Source organism: Penicillium concentricum, assembly GCF_028827145.1.
Source record: "Penicillium concentricum strain IBT 3081 chromosome Unknown utg000003l_segment0_segment0, whole genome shotgun sequence".
In the NCBI taxonomy this organism is placed as follows: Eukaryota; Fungi; Ascomycota; class Eurotiomycetes; order Eurotiales; family Aspergillaceae; genus Penicillium; species Penicillium concentricum.
The window spans coordinates 1,788,773-1,811,333 of NW_026622756.1; the positions used below are offsets into that span (position 1 = coordinate 1,788,773).

Genomic DNA, 22,561 nt, shown 5'->3' on the forward strand with positions numbered 1-22,561 from the left:
CCGCTATTATGCAGGTACTTGGTATCAATGCCACATCTCTCCCTACCTAGACGGCGCATTTTGTATACCCGCGTGTTACCTTTTGCTTGAGAACCAACGTATTCACGCCGGTTCGAACGGCGCACAAAGCTGGCTCCTTTAATTATATATATATATAGTGCATAATTTCTTCGGATTTTTAGTTTATAGATCAATGACAATCGCGAATGCTCCTTATCTACATCAATCGAAGAATACGATATACCCAAGTACCACCGTATTACGCACGTTTTCTTTTTTGACTTTGCAACAAGCAAATATGTCTGAAAAGCGTGAACTAGAGTCAATTGCTATTGTGGGCATGGGTAGGTGATTTCAATATCTGGAAATCCTTTGGAATATGCACTTATGTCTCTTTCAGGGTGCCGTTGGGCAGGAGGGATTCGTGATACATCCGGTCTCTGGGAATTTTTGATCAACAAGCGATCCGGATACCAGGACTGGGGCGAGCCTCGCTTCTCAGCCAAAGGATTCTATCACCCTAACCCAGAGCGTCCAGGGACCACAGCCGCCAAGGGTGGCTACACTATAACCGAGGATCCTCGACTTTTTGATCCGGCATTTTTTGGAATCTCAGGTCTTGAAGCAGAAACCATGGATGCGTCACAACGAAAACTCCTAGAGGTGGTTTATGAGGCTTTTGAAAATGCTGGAGAGACCTGGGAGAGCATCAATGGGGCACGCATGGGAGTATACGTTGCCGACGTCTCAAACGACAATTTATTTGTACAAACCCGAGACTGGGAATATGCGAGGCCACATGCCTCCACTGGCGTCTGCCACAATATGCTGAGCAACCGCATCAATTACGTTTTCAACCTGATCGGCCCAAGGTGAGTGGCCTATCCTTATTTGTCCTCTGCCCTCTCCGCCAGAAGCTAAATCATCATATGATAGCGTTACTCTTGACAGCGCTTGTACCTCCGCCATGTACGGCCTTCACATGGCAATGCAAGCCATTCGTGGCGGAGACTGTGATTCTGCTATCGTGGCCACAGCAAACTGGATTATGGATCCAGCTATGCAGATAGCCATGGACAAGCTAGGGGCTTTATCCGGTACTTCCATGAGTCATGCATTTGATGCTTCTGCAGATGGCTATGCGCGAGGCGAAGGATTTGCCGCTATATACCTAAAGAAGCCCGAGACAGCCATTAAGAATGGCTCTCCCATGCGCGCTCTCGTCCGTGGTAGCGCTATCGGTGCGAACGGCCGTTCAAGCGGCATCACCAATCCGAGTGGTTCCGCCCAGGAGGTAATAATTCGCAAGGCATACGAAAACACCGGTGGGCTAGACCCCTCGCAAACGCCATTCCTTGAGTGCCACGGAACTGGCACACGTGTCGGTGACCCTATCGAAATCGAAGCGGCCGGAAAGGTTTTTGGGCCTGGACGATCTGACGCGCCAGAGGACCGCCTACTTATCGGATCCGTCAAGACAAACCTGGGTCACACTGAGGGAGCGGCAGCTCTTGCTGGAATCTTCAAAGCTGTACTCGCATTGGAGACCGGTGTTATTCCGCCCAGCATTGGAGTGAATACGCTGAACCCCAAAATTGACTTCGAGAAGGCCAAGGCTGAAGTAGTCACTGAGGTCATTCCATGGCCAGAAGGCAAGCTACGACGAGCAAGTGTCACATCCGCCGGTTTCGGGGGTTCTATTGGACATTGTGTCCTTGATCACGTCAATATTTTATATCCGGACTACGTAAAGCCGGGAATATCGGGCACCGCAACACTCAATGGCAGCTCGGTCAAACACTCTGCTGCAAATCAGAATAGTGTGACCCATACCAACAGGTCAAATGGACATTATAATAGCCATGCAAATGAAATCAGCAACACGATAGCGGAGACCAAGCGTATTACGATTCTCCGGAAATTCCAGTCAAAGGCAGTAGCTGATGCTGACACTCGCCAAATGGTGCTTTTACCATTCGCAGCACACAAGGACACCTCTCTCAAGTTGAACATTGAGGCACTGTCTAGTGTTATTCACCAGCACTCTTTGGCAGATGTCGCGTACACTCTAGGAGCCAGACGATCGAAGCTTGCTCAACGAACCTTCCGCGTTGTGAATACAAACGACGCTGCTCAGGGGCTTTTGAATGATGTCCAAAGGATCTCCACGGCTGCGCCCGAGACTATAAGTCTGGGCTTCGTCTTCACGGGTCAGGGAGCGCAGTGGCCCGCCATGGGTGCTGAGCTCTTTGAATATAATGTATTCCGCACTTCCATTGAGTATTTGGACAGCATTCTTTCAGCTGTGGCAGGAACTCGGTCTTGGACGATTGAAGAAGTATTGTCGGGGAAATCTGGACCTGACTTTGTGCAAGCACCCGAGGCCTCGCAGACGGTATGCACGGCAGTGCAGATTGGTTTGGTGAACCTGCTCGCGTCTTGGTCTGTCTATCCTTCGGGAGTGGTGGGTCACTCTTCAGGAGAGATAGCCGCTGCATATGCTGCTGGTCGTATCAGCGCCGCGGAGTCCATCGCAGCTGCGTATTTCCGGGGTCAGATTGTCTCTCAGAACAAACAGCGTGGTGCGATGCTGGCTGTCGGTATGAGCCTAGAGCAAGCAGCTAAGTATCTCGAGGGCATCGAGCAGGACATTAAAATTGCTGCCATCAACTCGTATGAAAGTCTCACCCTATCTGGTGAACAAGAAGTTGTCGAGAAACTCTCGGCAACACTCAACGAGGAAGGAGTGTTCAACAGACTGCTTAAGACCGGCGGCAATGCTTACCACTCGCATCATATGATCGCACTAGGCCAAGAGTACGAGAATCTACTCTCAAAGGGGCTTACTCGCCTCCAAAGTCTTGGACTACTCGATGAACAGGATCGATATCCATGCATCTCCTGGACCTCGTCAGTCACACTGCATAAGGAAATCACTACAAATAGCGTCCCGGTAGCTTATTGGAGATCTAACCTCGAGTCTCCTGTTCGCTTCGCAGATGCAGTTGTGAATCTAGTTCAAGATGAAGATCTAAATATTGGAGCACTGGTAGAGATTGGACCCCATCCCGCACTGAAAGGCCCTGTGAACCAAGTGCTGAGAGGTATTGGGAAGGATATCCCGTACACCGGGTCACTCACTCGCGGAGAGGACAGCAGACGATCTATCCTACAGCTCGCTGGGTCGCTATTTGGGATGAATGCGCAGATCAATCTTACCGCAGTGAATGCCACAGACGGCACGAGTAACGAGAAGCCAGTGCTCACACACGGCACTATGGCCGTCGACCTTCCACCATATCAGTATGACTATGGGCCAGTGAGCTACTACGAGAGCCGCGTCAGTAAGGAGTTTCGCCTTCGCAATGTTCAAAGGCACGACTTGGTAGGTTCCAAGGTGGCTGGGAATGCAAAGCTCCGGCCTCAGTTCCGCAATATTCTCAGATTAAAGGACCTTCCCTGGCTCAGTGATCACCGTATAATGAAAGACGTTGTCTTCCCAGCAGCTGGCTTTGTATGCATGGCTATGGTTGCCGCCTCACAGCTCTATGAGGAATACCTGAACGCACTGCCCATCGCGGGATTTTCACTCCGCAATGTGGACATCAAGGCGGCACTCAGAATCCCCGAAGATCAGCACGGAGTAGAGGTTGTGCTGAGCTTGGAGTTGACTAGTGAGAGCACCGTACATGCCCCATCATGGACGACCTTCTCCGTCAGCTCCGTTACTCACGACTCGGGGGAATGGACCGAGCACTGCACCGGTCAGATCAAGCTGGAGATCTCAAATATTGCCGAGACCAAAAGAATGGATTTCGGAATTGAGTCTCGAGTTGTGGACTCGCGAGCCTGGTACAAGACTCTCGCATCCATCGGACACAGCTACGGGCCTGCTTTCCAAGCCCTCTCAGCAATTCGTACAGCCGAAAACCTGGCGTCGGCCAGTATCAGATTGAATATAACAGCCGGTATGGTCAAAGGAGGCGAATCCGTGTATCCGATCCACCCCACGTCGTTGGATGCCATGATCCAGCTTGGTCTCCTCGCTTGCCGCGGTGGGCAAATAGAACGGGCAACTACGGCATTTCTACCCATCCATTTCTCACAAATGCATCTACGCACTGGCAATCATCAGGAAACTTCTCTTCAGGGAACTGCTCTCGCTCATGGTGAGCTCCGGGGCCTGCGATCTGCCTACCTCCAGCTCCAACTACAGAACCAAGCAGGGGAGCTGCTCCTCAATATAAAGAACCTCCGCTGTATCAGTCATATGCCGGAAAGCCAATTTCCCGCCGAGGGTCCCAAAATTATCAGTCCTTTTATGCGCATGATTTATAAACCTGACTTCCGTGCGTTGAGCAACCGGCAGTCACGCAGCCTGTTTCCACCTCCAGCCGAGAACGCTTCCAAGGTCCCGATACTTAAACTTCTTGACAGTATTGCAGCGTTCATCACATTAGATGCGTACGATACGTTGATAGGCAATGTTGACATCGAAATACATACATCCGGCATTTTGGGACATTACATCGCATTGTTGAAAAAGCTTGTTGATGAAACTGGATCACCCCAGATTACTGAAGCCAAAGCGCTCACTCTTGACCAGCGCTCTCAGGCACTCGGAAGGCTTTACGAAGAGGCCAGTGCTATACTAGAGACGACGGTTCTTCGGCGTCTGCATGAAAGCATGTCTGATATTCTGCAGGGCAAGAAGACCGGCGCAGAGATCTTAAAGCAGGATGGACTGCTGGCTGATTACGTTGAGAATAGCCTGTTTATCACTGGTGTCTACTCCCAGATCACGAAGCTTTTGGACAGCATCGGGCACGCTGATCCTAATATCAAGATCCTGGAACTTCGGGGAGGACGGGGACGCGTGGCTGGGTTAGTGCTAGAGGTTCTTAGTAGCACAACCGGCATCAAGTGCTACCAGGATTACACAGTGACGGACGACTCCGAAGCTGCACTCCGGGGGGCTCAGCTTCAACTCGCCAGCTACAAGGATATAAAATTCTCCGTGTTGGACATAGAGCAGGACCCACTGGCGCAGGGACTTGAGCCAGTCTACGATGTAATTATCGCCTCGCAGGTCATCCATACGGCCTCGTCAATCGTTCCTGCTCTCAAAAACGCCGGGAAGCTACTGAAGCCGGGTGGAAAGCTCATCCTGGCTGAGGCCACAGGAGACAGCGCCTGGGTCAGGCTCATCGGCGGCACCCAGCCCGGCTACTGGGGCAAGGCAGGGGACGGTCGCATTGATGGACCATTCTTGGATACCACCGAGTGGGATAGAGCCTTGAGACTGGCTGGCTTCTCTGGAGTAGACGTGTGTTTGGATGATTACCCATCTCCGACATTGCATTCGAATGTCCTAGTTTCGACCCGGATTATCCCAGATGCCTCTCCCTCGTCCGGGGTAGTCTGGCTGCTCCACGGCAAGAGAGTCCCTGGTTTGCTGAAGCAGCTCGCAGGTGATCTGGAGAGTCGCAAACTACTCACAAAGACCATGCCGCTGGGGAGCGTCCTGACCGACCTGCCTGCCGAAGCACGCGTGATTGCCTTCTTAGACGACGAGAACCTATTGTTGGATGCTAGCGAACTGACTTTAAATATCTTCAAGTACCTTGCATATAACACAGCGTCTATGGTGTGGCTGACGTCAACTGGCATGATTCAGGGCCGTAGCCCCGACGGAGCAGTGGTGGGAGGCCTCTTACGCACGATCTCAACGGAGGTACTGACAGGGCGCTTCTGCTCTGTCGACATCGATGCCGATCACTTCGATGTCGGAGAATTGGACACGAACGAGCTGGTTCGGACTCTCGCGGACAAGGAGCAGGAACTCCAGCAGCGGAACGATAACCAGAGTGAAGATCGGGAGTTCGCCTGGCACAATGGCTGTCTGTGGGTAAGTCGGTTGGTCCCTGAGGCCGCGTTGCACGGATATGCAGAGCGCATTCAGATGCCCGCAACCCACGGCGTCCAACTCTTGCCTCTTGGCAGCCGGGGACCAGTGCGCGCCGCTTTTGAGACGTCGGGGATGCTCAGTTCGCTCTACTTCAAGCCTTACACCGAGTTGGCCCATCCTCTCCCGCAGGATTCGATTGAGGTCAAAGTGGCCGGTGTAGGACTGAATTGGAAAGATTTAGCAGTCTCGACGGGCCGCTTTGATATGAACAACCTTTCTTCTGAGTATTCCGGTGTCATCACGAGAGTCGGTGCAGAAGCAGCCTCTCGCTTTGCCGTGGGTGATTTGGTATACGGTCTGGGTGAGGGCCACTTTGGCAACTATACACGCGTGCCTGGCGCCCTCGCGCAGAAGGCGCGCGTCGGCGACGATCTGCTCAGCATGGCGACGATGCCGGTCGTCTTTATGACAGCAATATACGCATTTGAGCATCTGACGCGCCTGCGCCGTGGCCAGAAAGTCTTGATCCATTCTGCGTCGGGTGGTGTCGGTCTCGGTGCAATTCAATTAGCACAAGCCAAGGGTGCTGAAGTTTATGCGATGGTTGGAACACCAGAGAAAGCACGCTTCTTGGTTGGAGATGTTGGCCTCCCACCATCACATGTGTTAACGCGCGAACCGGAAGAGTTTGCACGAGCCACCGTCGCCACTGGCGGCTTTGATGTGATTCTGAGTACGGCCCAGGGCGATAGGCTTTATGAATCCATCCAGGCGCTCGCTCCCCTGGGCCATCTCATTGATCTCGGCCGGTTGGATGTCATTGGTGCTAGAAGAATTGGTCTGGAGCTGTTCCAGAAGAGTGCCAGCTTTTCGTCGTTCGATCTCACTCAGCTGGTGCGTCATGACTTGGGGCTTGGAGCTGAGCTCATACAGGCCGTGGATGATCACTATCGGGCTAATAATATCGGTCCCATCCGGCCGATGTCTGTTTCAGATATCTCCCAGCTCGATCAGACACTGCTCGGTTTCTCCAAGGGTACCCATGTTGGCAAGCTGGTAGTGAGCTTCCAGGATCCTAACACGCTTGTCCGGACTGTTTTAGCACCCCCAGCGGCCCAATTTGACCCCAAAGCTTGTTATGTTGTCACCGGTGGTCTGAGTGGTTTGGGGCGGTCGGTTATCCAATGGATGGGCAACAGGGGCGCTCAAGAAATCGTGGTATTGTCTCGCCGTGGTTCCCACACCCCAGATGCGCAGACACTTGTCGATGCTATGACCAAGCATGGGGTGCGTGTCCACCCTGTGGCTTGTGATATCAGCAGCTTGAAGCAGGTTGCACGGGCCATCAAAGAAGCATCCTCCATTCGACCGGTCAAGGGTATTGTCCATTGCGCGGTATCATACCAGGACATTTCCTTCGATAAGATCTCTCTCGAGGGCTGGCGTAATGGTCTTGCTGCAAAAGTGCACGGAACATGGAATTTGCACGAAGTCACGAAGGTCCTCCCACTGGATTTCTTCATCATGACCACTTCGATCCTCTCGGTTCTCGGCTTCGCAACTCAGGGTGCCTACACAGCCGCCAACAATTTTCAGGATCAGTTTGCGCGCTATCGCCGCCGTCATGGCCTGCCTGCTACAGCCGCCCAGTTTGGATTAGTCAACGATGTAGGCCACCTCAGTACTTCTACCACGACACTCCAGTTGATGACTCGCAATAAGGCTCTTACCGTGCCAGAGAGCTACTTCCTTCGCCTGCTGGAACCAGCGTTCATCGGCGATGTTGGCTTGCAATTCAATGGTGCTGCAGTTGACCCATTAGCAGCCGCGACATATGTGACCTCCATGGATCCGGCGCAAATGGCCCAGAAAGAACGAGAAAATACCGAGTTTGGCATCCGCAGTGCCGCCCAACCACGTTGGTACAGTGACGCGCGTGTATCACACGTGATTCGCGGGCTCGACGACGTGATGCGCCATAATCGAGGAGATGAGAAATCAGGATCAGCCGGAGACTTAAAAGGCGGGCGCTTAGCCACTACCCGAACGCGTCGCAAATTTGATGATTTGGTTCAAAAAGCGCGTACCGCATCTGACGAGAATCAAAAGTTTGAGCTGCGCGCCCTGGCGCTGCAGCTTACTTCACAGTGGATCGCCACCACAATCGCAACAATGCTGCTGGTGGATATATCATCTATTAATACAGCTCGTGCTGTGACTGACCATGGTCTGGATAGTCTCATTGCGGTAGAGTTGCGCAACTGGTTCCACTTGGCTCTTGGATTCAAGGTTACTATGCTAGATCTTCTGGACTCGCGCACCAGTATCAAATCCCTGGCCGCAAGGGTGGTTGATGCTGTGGACTTTAAAGGATGAATGTATGACAAGAGATTACTTTAAACATCAGATAAATGACATTGATCAGTAAGACACTGCTTTGAGGGTGATGTGAGGTTAGAATTAGAATGAACGAACAGCGGATTTGACAGGACTATACAGATAAGAAGGACGCAGGGGCCTAGCGGCCAATATGGGCAGCGTTGGCGGACATCTGGGGCAGGCCAAGCGATGTTAGCAAAAAAAGACTACCCAAACGACTACCCAAAAGACTGCTGGACTGCTGGATAGACTGCTGGAAAAGCCCATGTCGGAAAATATGTAGTTTGGTCTCAGTGTTTGATTTGATGGGATGTTTACAGAATCAAAATTCTATACGGAAGGTAGCAAAATAGCAAGTGCACGTGAAAGGTGAATTACAGGCACGAATGTCCCTAAATAGGAAAGAGTACACTTTACTTTAGATCAAAGTGTTGCATTGCACAAGAAAGCCTCAAAAGTTAGCAAGCACCTAGTCGCCTAACACTAACAGTTAAAGTAAAACAACTTCTTCCTTCTCTTCGTCAATTAGAATAAATCCTTCATCCACTCGTTCAGCCTTGCCTTTTACCATCTGCTCTTTTGAACCAATCCTCTCGCATCCAGGGGGCATGAGAATCAAATCAAAAGGGCTGACATGACTATCAAGAGATAGTCCCCATATTGAAACTCGATTGATCCTCAGGCGGTAAAAACTACCGTCATCCAAATCATGAAAATCCTTAATGAATTTCTTCTTTTCTCCTTTCGTAAGCTCAAATCCCCGGGCTTGGTGACAACATCCACATGCCATCATACAATGTCCAGCTCCAAGCTGTCGTGTCTCATCAGTCTTGCGATCAACGCAACACCTGCAGGTAGGGCTACAGCATCCTCCCCTTCTCACGCAATCCTCCACCAGAACTTGGTACATATACCATAGAGGATGTGATCGCCACAGGTCAAATGCTCGTATCAGGGGCCCCTCCACGAATGAACTTCGGACTGTCCACCAATGTCGTTCCAGCAACCAATATCTCTTACTCAAAGCTTGAAGCTCGGCCTGTACATCATTCCTGCAGAGTGGCCAGCTGCCTGCAGTCTCGGGATTCTTAGCAATCCATTGCTCTTCCTAGACAGTACTTCTAAGGTCTTGTTCTATCCGGAGAAGCTCAACCGCTCGATTGAGTCGTATAAAGTTCAAATTCAGAATCTAGGTTTATTTTAGCTACATAAGTATATTTTTCAATTTTAAAGAAAATCTGATCGGTGGAAGTTTAGATATTATAGAAAATGTGAAAGTTGATATCTTAATATTAGATATATATTTGATTTATGCGGGAATACCACCACTTTCTAGAGAACCTCTGTAATTTTAAAAAATTATAAATACACGAATTTGTCGAGTTTTTAAATATGATATAGAGAAATAACTAGTAATCGATTCTAGATCATTTAAACTAATATAATACTACATTAGGGATGAGGCTTAGAAACGGTGCTAAACATAGGGTAATTAAGATAACCTAGAAAGGGGGTTTAACTTGGCATATTTGTGTTGTTTGGGGGCTAATGGGCCCCCATTCAAGCCCTATGGGCTTTTACCATAGGCCCAAAGCCCAGCCTATTTACGGTTGGGTTGGGTTGGGCTTTGGGCTTTGTGGGCCGGTGCGGAAGTCTAGGCGGAACAGCACTGTTGATTCCAACACTTTTTTATGACGGTGAAACAAGGGTGGCTCTGTGTAGGGAACAAGCCACGTTGAAACCGAGATTCAATTTCCTCATAGTCTTCACGACTATTAAGTTCTGGGAAAACTTCATGTCCTTTCATAATAAAGAAGATAGCGGAGCCGAGCGCAAATATGTCAGTCTTTACATATGCCACATCCCCATCACGTGGCATATATGATTTTGTGCACTCCCGATCAAGTCCGTCTAGTAGAGTTTCATTTTCGAGTGACTTGAGCATACCCTGAAAGTCAGCAAGCTGTAGATCAAGATTTTGATCAAGTAGGAAATGTTCAAATTGATGTCACAGTGAATGACATGTTTCCCATGAATAAAACCGACTGCTTCTGCAGCTTGCTTGGACTAACGTAGTCCTGTATCGAAAGAAAGGAAGGATTGGGATGAGATGTAATCGCTCAAAGATCCATTTGATGCTCGTTGTAGAGCAAGACCGTGTTCGGTTAGGCCTCTTGAAGCGATAATTCGGGGATGGCTTCCGGGGACTTCGAGAATCTTCGCCTCGATACGAACGCTTTCTAGTTCGCTATCGCTAGGAATGCATGGATATTTCAAAACCATGGAATCATCGATAAGACCAATGAAGCATTGGCCACCGCGCGTAATGATCTCCAAAACCCCTGGAGGGTAATATCGATGGATTTCGACAACCGTAATATGGGACGTATCATCTCCCTCGTCCACGACCCTAGACGAGTCGCCCTATATTTATTAGTTAAAACATAACAAGTAGAAAAAGATTTAACTAAGAGTTGCTGAGCTTAGAGTGTCGGAAGCTTTAGTCGATGATAAAGTCTTTAGAATGGATCCAAAGACATTCTACAGGGGCTTCCATAGTATTCGAAATACAGAAAGTATTATTGGAGGAAAAATCTGATTTGAGCATTTCAGTATAGCAACTAAATACCTTTGGAAGCGAAAGGGGTGAAAATGACCCTGAATACCAAACAATCTGGGCTGGGTCGTAGAGGACTTCGATGCAAACAATACAAACAGACAGCTACATAATAAACCGCCTTGGATCGATGCACTTTATGGTGACCAGGAATATGGAGAAGATACATAATCATGTTTCTATCAATAAATGCTTAACTACCATGACTGGAGATCACAATGGACCTAAAATTTATAAGATATTTATGTTCCTGACTCCGAGCCTTGTACATTGTGCCCTAAACATAGTTCATCTGATGTTGTGGCTTGGCGTTACTAGGGAGCTTAAGCCACAACGATCATAAACAAGGTAACCGATATAAACATACAGTTGTCTGGGAATTTTATTCGTGTGCTTTAAGGTCCAATTGTTGCTTTTAGCCTACTTGAAATTTTTAGCTTAAGATTATATATTTATGACATAGTGGTGGACTAGCTTGTACTTAGAAAGCAAATATATATTTCTCACATTTACAGCAACATATAACCAAAATGTCAATTATAAACGAACAGTCCAGCAAATATCTTGCTTTTTGAGCATATGAATAGTGAAAATAATTTCATTTATTTTTTAGAGAACTGATATTAGATATCATAAGTCAAAGTATACCCTTTTTGGTTCCAGGATCCAGTACGATATCTGCCTGCTGGCTATATGGCTAGAGATTCGTCTATCAAAACACTATATAACTGTTTTACAACCAAGTTTATTGTATAAAACTAGTCATATAATTATTTTCATGCACAATTGTCCAAGATTTTCTTAATAATAAGTAACAAAACCTTTATTGATATAAGAACCTCCCCGGCAACGTTGCACAGTAGATGATTAATTTAATCATGCAATATACACTTGTAAATGATCAATTCAATCATGGAGTATATAGTTGTAAATGATCAATTTAATCATCGAGCATATACTTGTAAATTATCAATTAAATGGTAGCCAAGTTGATACAATTTTGACAGTATACTCTGGAAGGGTGGATTACTAAATTACTGCTGGCAATATTATCCAATGGGAGAGTTGTGCGGGGTCCTCCAGGGCTTGGAAGGGGTTAAGCTTCTCAACGCAATCCGACCTGAAGACAAATTGGATCTCATAACCCCCGAAATTCCCACCATGGCAGATCTCAAGCCGCCATTTACCGAGGAGACTGCGCAGAAAAAAGTCAAAGCAGCGCAGGATATGTGGAATACGAAGTACGTCTCAGATTTCTTATCGCTATGACCCTTGATAGACCATGTGGTCGAAAGAAGGGCCTTGAAGGTTTCATCCCTTGCATTCTTCCCGACTTGTATTATTTTGTCTGTGCAGATCACCCTGGGCATATGTGAGCATACCTCTAACGGGAAGGGCGTTGCGTTTTTGAGATGAAATATTGTTTTGGCAAAAATAGATGACGTAGTGATTCCATCGCCCGCTCTGACCATGCTGCGATTAGGGACCCTGCCCGAGTCGCTCAGGCATACACCCCAACGTGTATCTGGCGTGTTCGAGACTCGTTCTTTACCGGAACAGAGTCTATCGTTGCGTTCTTGGAAGCGAAATGGAAACGCGAGCGGAGCTATCGACTTCGGAAGGAACTTTTCGCTTTTTGGGATGATCGGATCGCTGTGCAGTTTTGGTATGAGTTTCAGGATGCGCAAGATGGAATGCGCTGGAAGAGGTGCTATGGGTTGGAAGACTGGACTTTTGATGAGACTGGAAAGATGCGAAAACGTATGATGAGTGGGAATGATGTCCTGATCGGACCGGAAGGGAATGGCGAGGGACGATGGTTTACAGATGGTGTTAATGTGAACGATGTGCCTATTAGTGAACATCATTGGTGATGTTACTATGGATATGAATGTATCTGAATAGTTGAACTGGATCTGAGTATGTATTGTTGCACCATTAGTGCGGAGTTCTATATAATGTTCATATAAAGAAGGCCAGAAAGTGTTCTGTGGAGCTTTATCTGGACTCTTAATTTGACCCGGAGAACTGGATATTAGAACATGAAGAGCTTAGGGGTATGGAATGCTCAGCACAAATAAACCCCCTGCAAGTAAAATGGCTTTGTAGCCCTGGAGTTGAGGGTTGATTTGTTGTTATACCCCTTCTTTCGGGGAATGTCATCTCGCCTGTCGATCGCAATTGATGTTGACCATGAGAGAGCATTATACGAGTTCAAACTGTTCAATACGTATTGATAATATGAATCTGGAATAATAAGAAAAAAAGAGGAAGAAAAAGAAAAGTATCCATTCATATAGGCGCCAGTGGAAGTATAGAGGTGTGAAGTGCGAATAGTGACAGTTCGGACGGTTCTGCCTCGTTAGTGTCGTAGGTCAAATCCAACAATTACAATAGGCAAACATGCCCAGGTGTATACATATGGAGTCAAATAATAGTAAACAGATAGTAAACAGTAAACAGCAGACGGTGCTAAGGACATTCCGATGGGAAGGAAGGAATCCCTCTCATTCCAGTCCAAGCATGCCAACCTCTTCTTCAACGACACTTTCAATCTTCCCCCCCTCCGTCTTGTGTTTCCATCTCATTTTCAGTCGTTTGGGGTTTGTCGCTTGAGATCTTTTGTCTTTTTTCCCTTCTACCGCTGCATCTCCGTCGATGATGTGGCGTTGACCAGTCCTTGTCACTCTTTGGTCTTTTTCGTCTTTCTTTGCCAGAAAAATCTGGAGTCGATCTTTACACCTAACTTCTTCTCGTTGACAGTCGGAAGAAGTTGTATTTTCTTTTGCGTTTTACCTAATTTACTGTGCGTTGGGTATCGATATCTTTGTTGAACGTTAAATGGGCAGCTAATCGGGGTATAGTTTGACGACTAATCACCCAACTTTGAGCAGAAGTGGAAAGCCTTGGATAACGCCAACATGTCTCACACCAGATCTAGCATGGACCAGAGAATGTCGGAGTTTAATGAGTCTCAGAGAAGGCGTCAGCCCTTGGGAGATGTGTCGAGCCGGATGAACCACTCCAAGTCGCCAAATGTTGAGACACCGAGCCTGAGAATCGAAGAATCCGAGCAAATGAAGAGTCCTGATCGAATGTCTCTTTGTATGACTCCAACCCCGCAACGGAACAAGGAGAATGAGCGCCTCTCCGTGGCCACCGATTTCCAGCCCAACTCGGCCCGAAACTCCATCATGTCTGCGGCATCCCTCCTGTCAACCAAAGGGAAGAGAAAAACACATGTGGGACCATGGCAGCTGGGACGAACACTGGGGAAAGGGGCCACTGGACGGGTTCGACTGGCGAAGCATGCTGTCACTGGACACACAGCGGCTATCAAGATTGTTTCAAAAAAGTCAGCTGCTATGGTTCAGAGTGAGAGTATCGCGGCAATGGACCGTAATATGGGAAACTTCCCTAGCAACCCAGCCACCCGACAAATGCCTTGTGGTATTGAACGTGAAGTAGTCATCATGAAGTTGATTGAGCATCCGAATGTGATCAGTCTCTATGATGTTTGGGAAAACCGAGGAGAATTGTTTGTCCCCACCATATTTGGAAATGAAAAAAACACTAACAATATACCTAGGTACCTTGTCCTTGAACACGTCGAGGGTGGAGAGTTGTTCGACTATGTATCAAAGAATGGACCACTACCCGAAGAAGAGGCCGTGCGACTGTTCCGACAGATCATTGCGGCCCTTGGGTATTGCCATCGTTTCAATATCTGCCACCGTGATTTGAAGCCCGAAAACATCTTGCTTGATTCAAACCATAATGTCAAGCTTGCTGATTTTGGTATGGCCGCGCTGCAACCTGCAGGGCACTGGTTGAACACTTCATGTGGTAGCCCTCATTACGCAGCACCGGAAATCATTTATGGTCGAAAGTATCGTGGCGACAGAGCTGATATGTGGAGCTGTGGTATTATTCTCTACGCACTTTTGACTGGTTACTTGCCTTTTGATGGAGGGGATTTGGGAAACACCCTGCGACTTGTGAAGAAAGGAGACTACATCATTCCTTCCGAGTTGAGTGATGAGGCAGCCGATCTCATCCAGCGTATCCTCCAAAAGCGCCCGGAGGATCGGATATCTATGAAAAACATTTGGCTGCACCCGTTGTTAACCAAATATGAAAAGCTTCACAATGCCATGGTCGATCACTACGTTGGCCCTCCTCCCGCCCTGTCTATGAAAGACTGCGGCCAAACCCTGTCCTGTCAACAGGACATCGATCTGGATATCCTTCGCAATTTGCAGACCTTGTGGCATGATGTTAAGGCTGAGGACCTGATTCAAAGGCTTCTATGCATCGAGTAAGTACCACCTGCTCATTATTGATATAAGTTACATGATGCTAACAAAACCCTCTCAGACCGACCCACGAGCGAATGTTCTACAACGCCTTGGCAAAATTTCGCGACGAGCAGTTGGAGAATTACCAAGGACAGCCTCTGGAATACTCAGCTAGTGACTATCACCACATCTCCCGCACCGGTGGTAGAGTTCGTCGAGGCCGCAGTCAGACGGGCCAGGGTAGTTCCAAGCGTCGCGCTCAGTGCCCATCTATTAAAGAGTTCCCTCGTCGTCTCAGCTCCTTCAAGGAACCGATGTCCTCCGGTACTATGGAGACCTATGACCCTTACCGGTCACCCAAGCACAGCAGCACGGCATCAGAAGCCCAGTATGCCCATATTACTACCCACCAGGAGTTGTCAGAGCAATCTGAGGCTATGCTATCGTCACCAAGGGTGAAGCCTCCCCCTTCAATTGCGGAAGAGGAAGAGCCAGAGGAATTGGATGGGGCGGATGGCTCACCATTCACTGTTCTCCAGAAGCGCAAGCACGGGCCCAGCTCCATGAAGTCTTTCGTCTCTTCCAAGGTACCTCATTCCAGCTCCCGCGCCCCTGGAATGCCGACACATTCCATGAGCTATCGTCGCAACGTTTCCTTCCATCACGCTCGCAACCGCTCTCATGGATCTACAAGTGGCAAATCCAAGAAGAGAAAGATTGCCCCACCAAATCAGAAGAATGAGATTAAGAGGTCACCAAGCATCTGCAGCTTGCAACTTATGGGAGATGGCCTCGATCTCCTGGACATGCCGAGTAGCCCACCACTACCAGCACAGCCAACCGTGGTGCGAGCGAATGGTCCGAAGGTGAAAAGCATGGGGCAAGTCAGAAAAGTTCGCGATTCAGACTACACATGGAAGGAGGACACTCGAAAAGTCTCCCATGAGCTCAGCCAGATCTGTGAGGAGGCATTCAATGGAAGCTCTGTTACAACCATTCGCACTACGAGCGGTGGTTCTGGATATGAAACACCGGCAACTCCAGCCTCAATGGCAAGCCCTGAGCAAGTTCAAGTCACTTCGAAGATCACAGTGTCTAATACTTCCCAGGAGTTACCCCATTCTTACAATATCAAGGTGCTTACCGAGACCCGTCAGAAATTCATTGAGCACAGCCAAGGCCGAAATGATAACGTTCCTGCCTACCTTTCTGGTGTCATTTCTCATCTCGATCGCTTGATTGAGGAAGATCAGGCCCAGAATGGTACACGGCGACAGTTGGATGTAGCATCTTTCCAAGATCCTTTCGTCACTTCGCCGAACGAGGCTTTGCTCCCAGCTATCAAAGAGGATTTCGCAAGCCCTGTTCGCGGGCCCGGTGAGAAAAGCCCTCGACGTAAGCAGAAGCAACGGAATTTGCTCGCTACATCTCAGGAGGGCGATGCTAAGGCAACTATTCGGATGGTCCCCCACAGCTCACTCTCCTGTATGGAGGAAGTTAAGCCCCTGACCATTAGGAAAAAGAACTCCAGTAAATTCGTTTCATCGGATGTTTATGAATTTGCTACCAGTGACTCTCCGGGCGGCGATCAGAACTATTCCATTGGATCACGACATGCTGGTCAACCTAGTGGGCTGGATCCCATTGAAGAAGTTCCTCTGTCCCCCAAGAAAGCAACAGGTCGGGGCCCCGAAGGGAAAAAATGGTCATGGTTCAAACATCGCCCTCAGGGCTCAGATAATCCTCCTGCTCTCCCACCTAAGGATAGCCATCTCATTATTCCCAGTGGAGGTACCACTGTGCACACCCCAATTACCCTCGAGCCTGCTTCTCCAAAAGCCGATAACACAGAGCGAGTTACAAGACGGAAGGCATCCATAGATCGCTTTGGGGGTGGCTTTTTCAAGAAACTTCTAACAAAAAAGTCCAACCAGAATATGCAAGAAGCTCCTGCTGGTAAGTGTGACATTGGCAACTTCTGTGTAATATTCTAACCAATCCATAGATAAGGAGAAATACATAGAAACGATGCCAACCAAGGATAATCGTCACTCTTCTCTGATGTGCAAGGGACTTGCAGACACCGACACTTCCATTGAAGCTGATGATTCGCCAAACCCATTCCGCCACAAGCGTCGCTCGATTGCCAATCACAATTGGTTTGCCCGGGTCTTCCAGATCAAACCTGCTACACAAGTCATTGCGTTGAATACATCAAAGGTCAAGGGACGCAAGGAACTCTACAAGCTCCTTCGCGAGTGGCGGGACTTCGGAATGGAGGATGTGTACCTGGACAAGACCAACAGCATCGTCCACGGTCGTGTCAGTGAGGCAAACTGTAAGTCACTCGTTTCATCCGATCTAGCACCCATCCTAATCACCCTTTAGTCCTCCACCTTCGAGAAGTTGAGTTCACTGCTGAATTCTACACTGTCCTTGAGCACGGCCACCAAGCCAACCTCAGCTTGGTCCGCTTCAAACAGGAGCGTGGCGCCGCTTCATCTTTCAATAAGGTCGTTGAGACTGTGCAGAGCACCCTCATGCGCCGTGGCATGGTTGTTGAGGACCCATCTCGTGCAAAGAAGATGTCGCGCGTTCTCGACTCTATCCCTAACCGCAAATAAGTTATTTCAACACCCATTTCTTTGATATCCCCTCAATCTCGCCCCCAAGGATCTTCTTCAAATACTGTCAGCCAACTATCGTCCTTCATTTCCCAACATTGCGCCCGCAAACTACCCCACGAGCATGCTGCGTTCCAGCCCTGCAAAAGCACTTCCTTTGCATCTCATATCGTCTGACCATTTACATCCACACTCATTTTCGTCTCATGCAAGACCCCAAAAATCACACTGGCCCAGTATTGCCGGCCACATCCATAATTTCATTTCTTTCTTCAATCATTTCTTGTCTGTCAACCGCTCTCTCTACTTGTTCATTATCTATTTCCCAAGTTTTTTCTTCTGAGTTCCTTTCCAATTCGCCAATCCCAGCAGATCCTCTAGTCCTTTGCTTTTCTCTCTTCATTTCCTGGTTTTGGCACCTCAATAACTTGGCATAATGCTTAATTTCGGCGCCTGAGAAATTTGTACCCCACCTATGTCCCCGCTGTTCTAAATCATCGAAGCCTTGAATATGTCCATGTACTTAAATAGTGCCATCAAAGCATCTGTGCTAGTACTTTCCGTCCGCTATCATCCCTGGTGTATACATAGTAGTCCTAAATCCTCCGTCCAAATTAGGGCAAGTCACGTGGTGGGTCTTCACATACCTATATGTCGGTACTTACATAGGTACATCTACCCCTGCCGGGTCTACAACGTACATACGTACATAAGCGGTCTAGGCAACGCTGGATGTCACAGGTGCATGAAGTAGCATGAAAAGAATGCAATACTCGAGCTCCATTATGCAGCCAAGATTCCCCCTTCGCAGGGGACAAGCCACCAATATTCCCGTTGTCTAAGACCTGGAAGGCATCCAACCCTTCTAACGGTCTTCAATAAGAAAACAGGATAAGCGGGAAGTAAGGGAACCCCAGAATACAGAGAAAACTAGGAATGCAGTCCAGATCGGATTTCAGATCGGGTCGGTTTAATCTGCAAAAGGGAGAGGAATACGGTATAATTCGCATATAATTTCATCAGAAAGCGCTCAGAGATACAAGATCCCAAGGTGGAATAGCATGCGGCAATAAGGGAATAGCAGAAAGAGTGATCAAACAACCTCCGGATATAAGTATAAGCAGATATTTGATAGCGAAAAGACAGGCAGTAGCAAAAGGAGACAACAAATATAAGATCAAAACAGTTCCAACGATGATCAAGGCAAAGGGAAAAAAGATGACACAGCCGACCCACGTCTTTTAGTCGCGTAGGCGAAAAAACAGATGGCCACACACATACATCCGTAAAAGATGTAAAGTAGTAGTAAAGAGACGAATGCCTTCCCAGTAATGTAAAAATGTAGAACGAACCCGAGTAAAGGACAAAAGCCGACGGTGCAAAAACGCGATGAGTGAAAACGAGACAAATTGCGAAAAAAAACAGATAGCCACCCGAAAATCAAATAACAATGCGGACAATTGTCTGCGGCCCCGTAGTGAAATGGATTCCACGGAAAAGACAGCCGGACAGAGTGTGACCTGATAGCCCCGAATGCATTCATGCTAGACTCTCGTGATATGCGGGTTAAACCGGTTGAGGCTAGCATATAAACTGCATGCATTTTGGAAATGCCAAATCACTCTCTGAGCAAATCCAATTGAATTTGCAATTAGTCAGATATTGAAGCCGAGAAAGATAAAAAAAAAAAAAAATAGCGTAGTAAAAATTCATATGCCGATAAAACCAGAGCCCATAATTCTGGAAGTTTCAGTATCAAGTTCAAATTCGTGCTCGTGAAGCTCGTGGGTTCGCGTTTTGTGACTTTGCAAATAGACCAGAGTGTGACGTTCTTGTGTTGTTCATCCAGGTACTCGTCATCTGGAATGTGATTCCGAAGCTCCCCTTGCAGCCTAATTTTGGAGAGTCGGGTCCCACAGCGGCCCGACGAGACCTCAAATCTTGCTTTTGAATTCCAGCACTCGACACATGGCTCCCGGACCGTGTGGCCAGCACACGGTCCATTCCGAATGGTCCTCATTCCTCACCGATTCCGTATCGCATTTTTGGTGCGTTTTCCTAGTTTCCACTAGAATATCCAATAGCAAAAAAATTTACTATTGCGGGCCGCGGCGATTCAGCGCATTGAGCATGTCGCTATCGGTACTGGAGCGGCCTTGGGAATCGCCGGGGTTCAGCATATCGCGCACGTTCAATCCACCTCGTTGCGAGCCACCAGGGGTAGAAGTTGGCGGCGGTGTTACACCCCCTGGCTGAGGGGTACCACTTTGCTTGATTGGCACGCTACCCTGCTGGGCTGGGACTGGGGGTACGCTACCCTGGTGTGGAGTCATAGGCGCCTGGTGGGGCTGCATGGGTGGGAAGGGCGAGCCGTGAGGTGAGGAGGAGGGGCGTGCATCATAGTTATAAGCCGATGGCGGCGAGGTGCGTCGATCGTGAGCAGGCGGAGGGGGATATGCGTAAGGGCTCGGCGTAGTGTGAGTTTGGTATCCTGGAGCAGATCCGGCGGGTGTCACGGGAGCCAGATTGGTTGGATCGGGGTACTCAAATCCCGAGTTTGAGCCTCGACGGTGTCTCTAAGCATCAAAACATCAGCTCGGATTTCTTGCTCTTACCAGAGGGGGAATGGTGGCCTTACCGGATCGGGCATGGTTGACGCAAGGGGCAGCGGGGCACCATCCATGGGAGGTCGTCCGTTTTGATAGTACATCCCTTGGGGTGGCGGCAAGGTGGTCTCTGGGCCCTGTGGCTGCTGTTGAGGGGGCAGAGGCTGTCCATGGGCGCCATACAGGACAGGTGGTCCACCGCGGCCCCCTGGTCCTGGTCCATTCTGTCCAGGTCGTAGATGAGGGTAGGCGGTGTGTGCGGGCACAAAGGCCTGTGTTTGCGAAGAGACCGGAGTGAACATGCAGTCTTGGTTGAATCGAACACAGTTGCTGCACCGTCCATCTGCGGAAGTCTCAAATCCCGAGCAACGAATCTATCGGGGTAAAAATTAGCGCGTAATTCGTAGATGGGAAAGGAATCTCCCGTACCTTCCGGCGCCGACAGTACCGACATGCAATGGCTGTTCGCTGTCGCGGAGCTGCTGCTTGGTAAGGCCCTTGTCCTGCTTGGGGTCCATATGCATCGGCGCGATAAGGACCCGGCGGAGGTGGGAGACGGTAGGGATCTTGCGCTCCGTGGATAGCGTTCATGGCTTGTGGATGCGGGTATCTTGGATCCGGATACTGCGCCGGGGAATATTGTGATGGGGCGTACTGCGGAGGAGGAGGATACTGCGATGGCGCGTATTGTGCGGGAGGGGGATATTGATAGGCACGGTCCTGGTCAGGTGGCGGAGGGTAGGAAGTCGGCGGATACTATAAAGCTATCAGCAACCGGAGCCGCAATATCACAGCTTGTGAACTGATTCCAAAACAGCACATACTGGATAGGAAGCCTGATCATCCGGGTTGTTCCACTGAGTGGCTCTAGGATCTCGAGGATCTCTTGTATCTCTAGGATCTCTGTCTCGAGGATCCCGATTTGGATCACCCTGACGGTTAGGGTCGTGATCGTTGGGAAGGCCCGACATTTGTGTTGTTGGGAGGGGGAAGTAAGACGAGATGAGTCAAGGATGCAGGGATGTGACGTTCGAGTTATTGAAAAGGGGAGTTCGAATCACACGGACAAAGTGAGCATAGCGCGGTCACGCAGGGGAAGGGGAAGAAAGGGCAGATGCAGGAAGATCCCAAACAGAAAAAGGAAATAGGAAATAGGGAAGAAGGAAAAAAAAAATAAGAAAAAAAAGAAAAAAAAGACGATTATGACGTGAGCAGGAGCAGGTATAAGGAAGTTGAAAAAAACCCCACGAGATAAGCAGAGAGAAGAAAAGAAGCTCAGATCGGAATGGGATAAAGAAATAAAAGGAAATAAAAGGAAAGGAATTATTTGATTGGAAAAGCACAGGGGAATTTTTAGAGAACGGGGTGGAGCCCGGGCAGCGCGGGCTAAAGCGGCGCCAGTGACCCATAGACATGGAGGGGGGATTACTGTATGTGTATCTATACGGATTGTAACAACCTCGAGTCGAATTGCATACATCAAGTATGATCTTACATTACGCTTTCAATTCGTCAGGTGAAACATTCCAAGGTTGGAGACCAAGGCCTTGAACCATGGATTTTAATCTAGCGTACCAGACTTTGGTATGAAGCCGAGAACGGCGACCGCTTTTATTTTATTTTTATTTTATTTTATTTTTTTCAACTAGCAGTAGCGCCCGAGAGTAACTTTCCACGTTTTTTCGCCACTCTACAATTGCTTGGAAGAACATACAGAATGATAATAGAGCTCTACAGAATGATACAACTGTCAAAGTTGACATCATCAGTGTGGCAGGTGACCTCTCATTTTACATGGATCAGTCCATGCACGCAATTCCTCCGAGTGACCCTTGCTGCGTAACCGGCCATGGACGAACGACCGCGTCGGACCGTAGTCGCACAACCGCAACCGGCCCCGCGGAACCAGGATCATTTTCCATGGCGATGGGCTCGGGTCGGGGCGACACATTCCCATGCATATCGGGGTTGGTTTGATGGTATTATTATTATTATTATTATTATTATTTTTTAAATTCCAACTATTTAATTGATATTATCATCTATAATATTGGCGATTTTCTTACCTTAACCAGGACTACCTAGTCCATCAAAGTACATGAAACTACTGCATGCCGGTACTATGAAAG

The 22,561-nt window shown here is 48.6% G+C and overlaps 5 protein-coding genes across 5 annotated transcripts; 3 read left to right on the top strand and 2 right to left on the bottom strand.

Moving 5' to 3' along the window:
- Positions 1 to 298: 298 nt before the first annotated feature.
- N7517_008516 (type I polyketide synthase) lies at positions 299 to 8,284 on the top strand (the record flags this gene model as incomplete). The annotated part of the gene is made up of 3 exons (XM_056726246.1): positions 299 to 344; positions 401 to 872; positions 937 to 8,284. 3 exons carry the CDS (start codon positions 299 to 301, stop codon positions 8,282 to 8,284), a joined length of 7,866 nt encoding a protein of 2,621 aa, XP_056577097.1.
- A 3,781-nt stretch (positions 8,285 to 12,065) lies between these two features.
- On the top strand, positions 12,066 to 12,778 carry N7517_008517 (nuclear transport factor 2 family protein; the record flags this gene model as incomplete). The annotated part of the gene is made up of 2 exons (XM_056726247.1): positions 12,066 to 12,145; positions 12,388 to 12,778. The coding sequence occupies 2 exons, from the start codon at positions 12,066 to 12,068 to the stop codon at positions 12,776 to 12,778; spliced, it is 471 nt and encodes a 156-aa protein (XP_056577098.1).
- A 1,068-nt stretch (positions 12,779 to 13,846) lies between these two features.
- On the top strand, positions 13,847 to 17,826 carry N7517_008518 (serine/threonine-protein kinase; the record flags this gene model as incomplete). The annotated part of the gene is made up of 5 exons (XM_056726248.1): positions 13,847 to 14,442; positions 14,494 to 15,222; positions 15,282 to 17,158; positions 17,208 to 17,540; positions 17,591 to 17,826. 5 exons carry the CDS (start codon positions 13,847 to 13,849, stop codon positions 17,824 to 17,826), a joined length of 3,771 nt encoding a protein of 1,256 aa, XP_056577099.1.
- A 1,761-nt stretch (positions 17,827 to 19,587) lies between these two features.
- Positions 19,588 to 19,830, bottom strand: N7517_008519 (uncharacterized protein; the record flags this gene model as incomplete). Its single annotated transcript, XM_056726249.1, has 1 exon — positions 19,588 to 19,830. The coding sequence occupies one exon, from the start codon at positions 19,828 to 19,830 to the stop codon at positions 19,588 to 19,590; it is 243 nt and encodes an 80-aa protein (XP_056577100.1).
- Positions 19,831 to 19,922: 92 nt separating this feature from the next.
- On the bottom strand, positions 19,923 to 21,403 carry N7517_008520 (Zn(II)2Cys6 transcription factor domain-containing protein; the record flags this gene model as incomplete). The annotated part of the gene is made up of 4 exons (XM_056726250.1): positions 19,923 to 20,402; positions 20,465 to 20,806; positions 20,862 to 21,188; positions 21,257 to 21,403. The coding sequence occupies 4 exons, from the start codon at positions 21,401 to 21,403 to the stop codon at positions 19,923 to 19,925; spliced, it is 1,296 nt and encodes a 431-aa protein (XP_056577101.1).
- Positions 21,404 to 22,561: the final 1,158 nt, after the last annotated feature.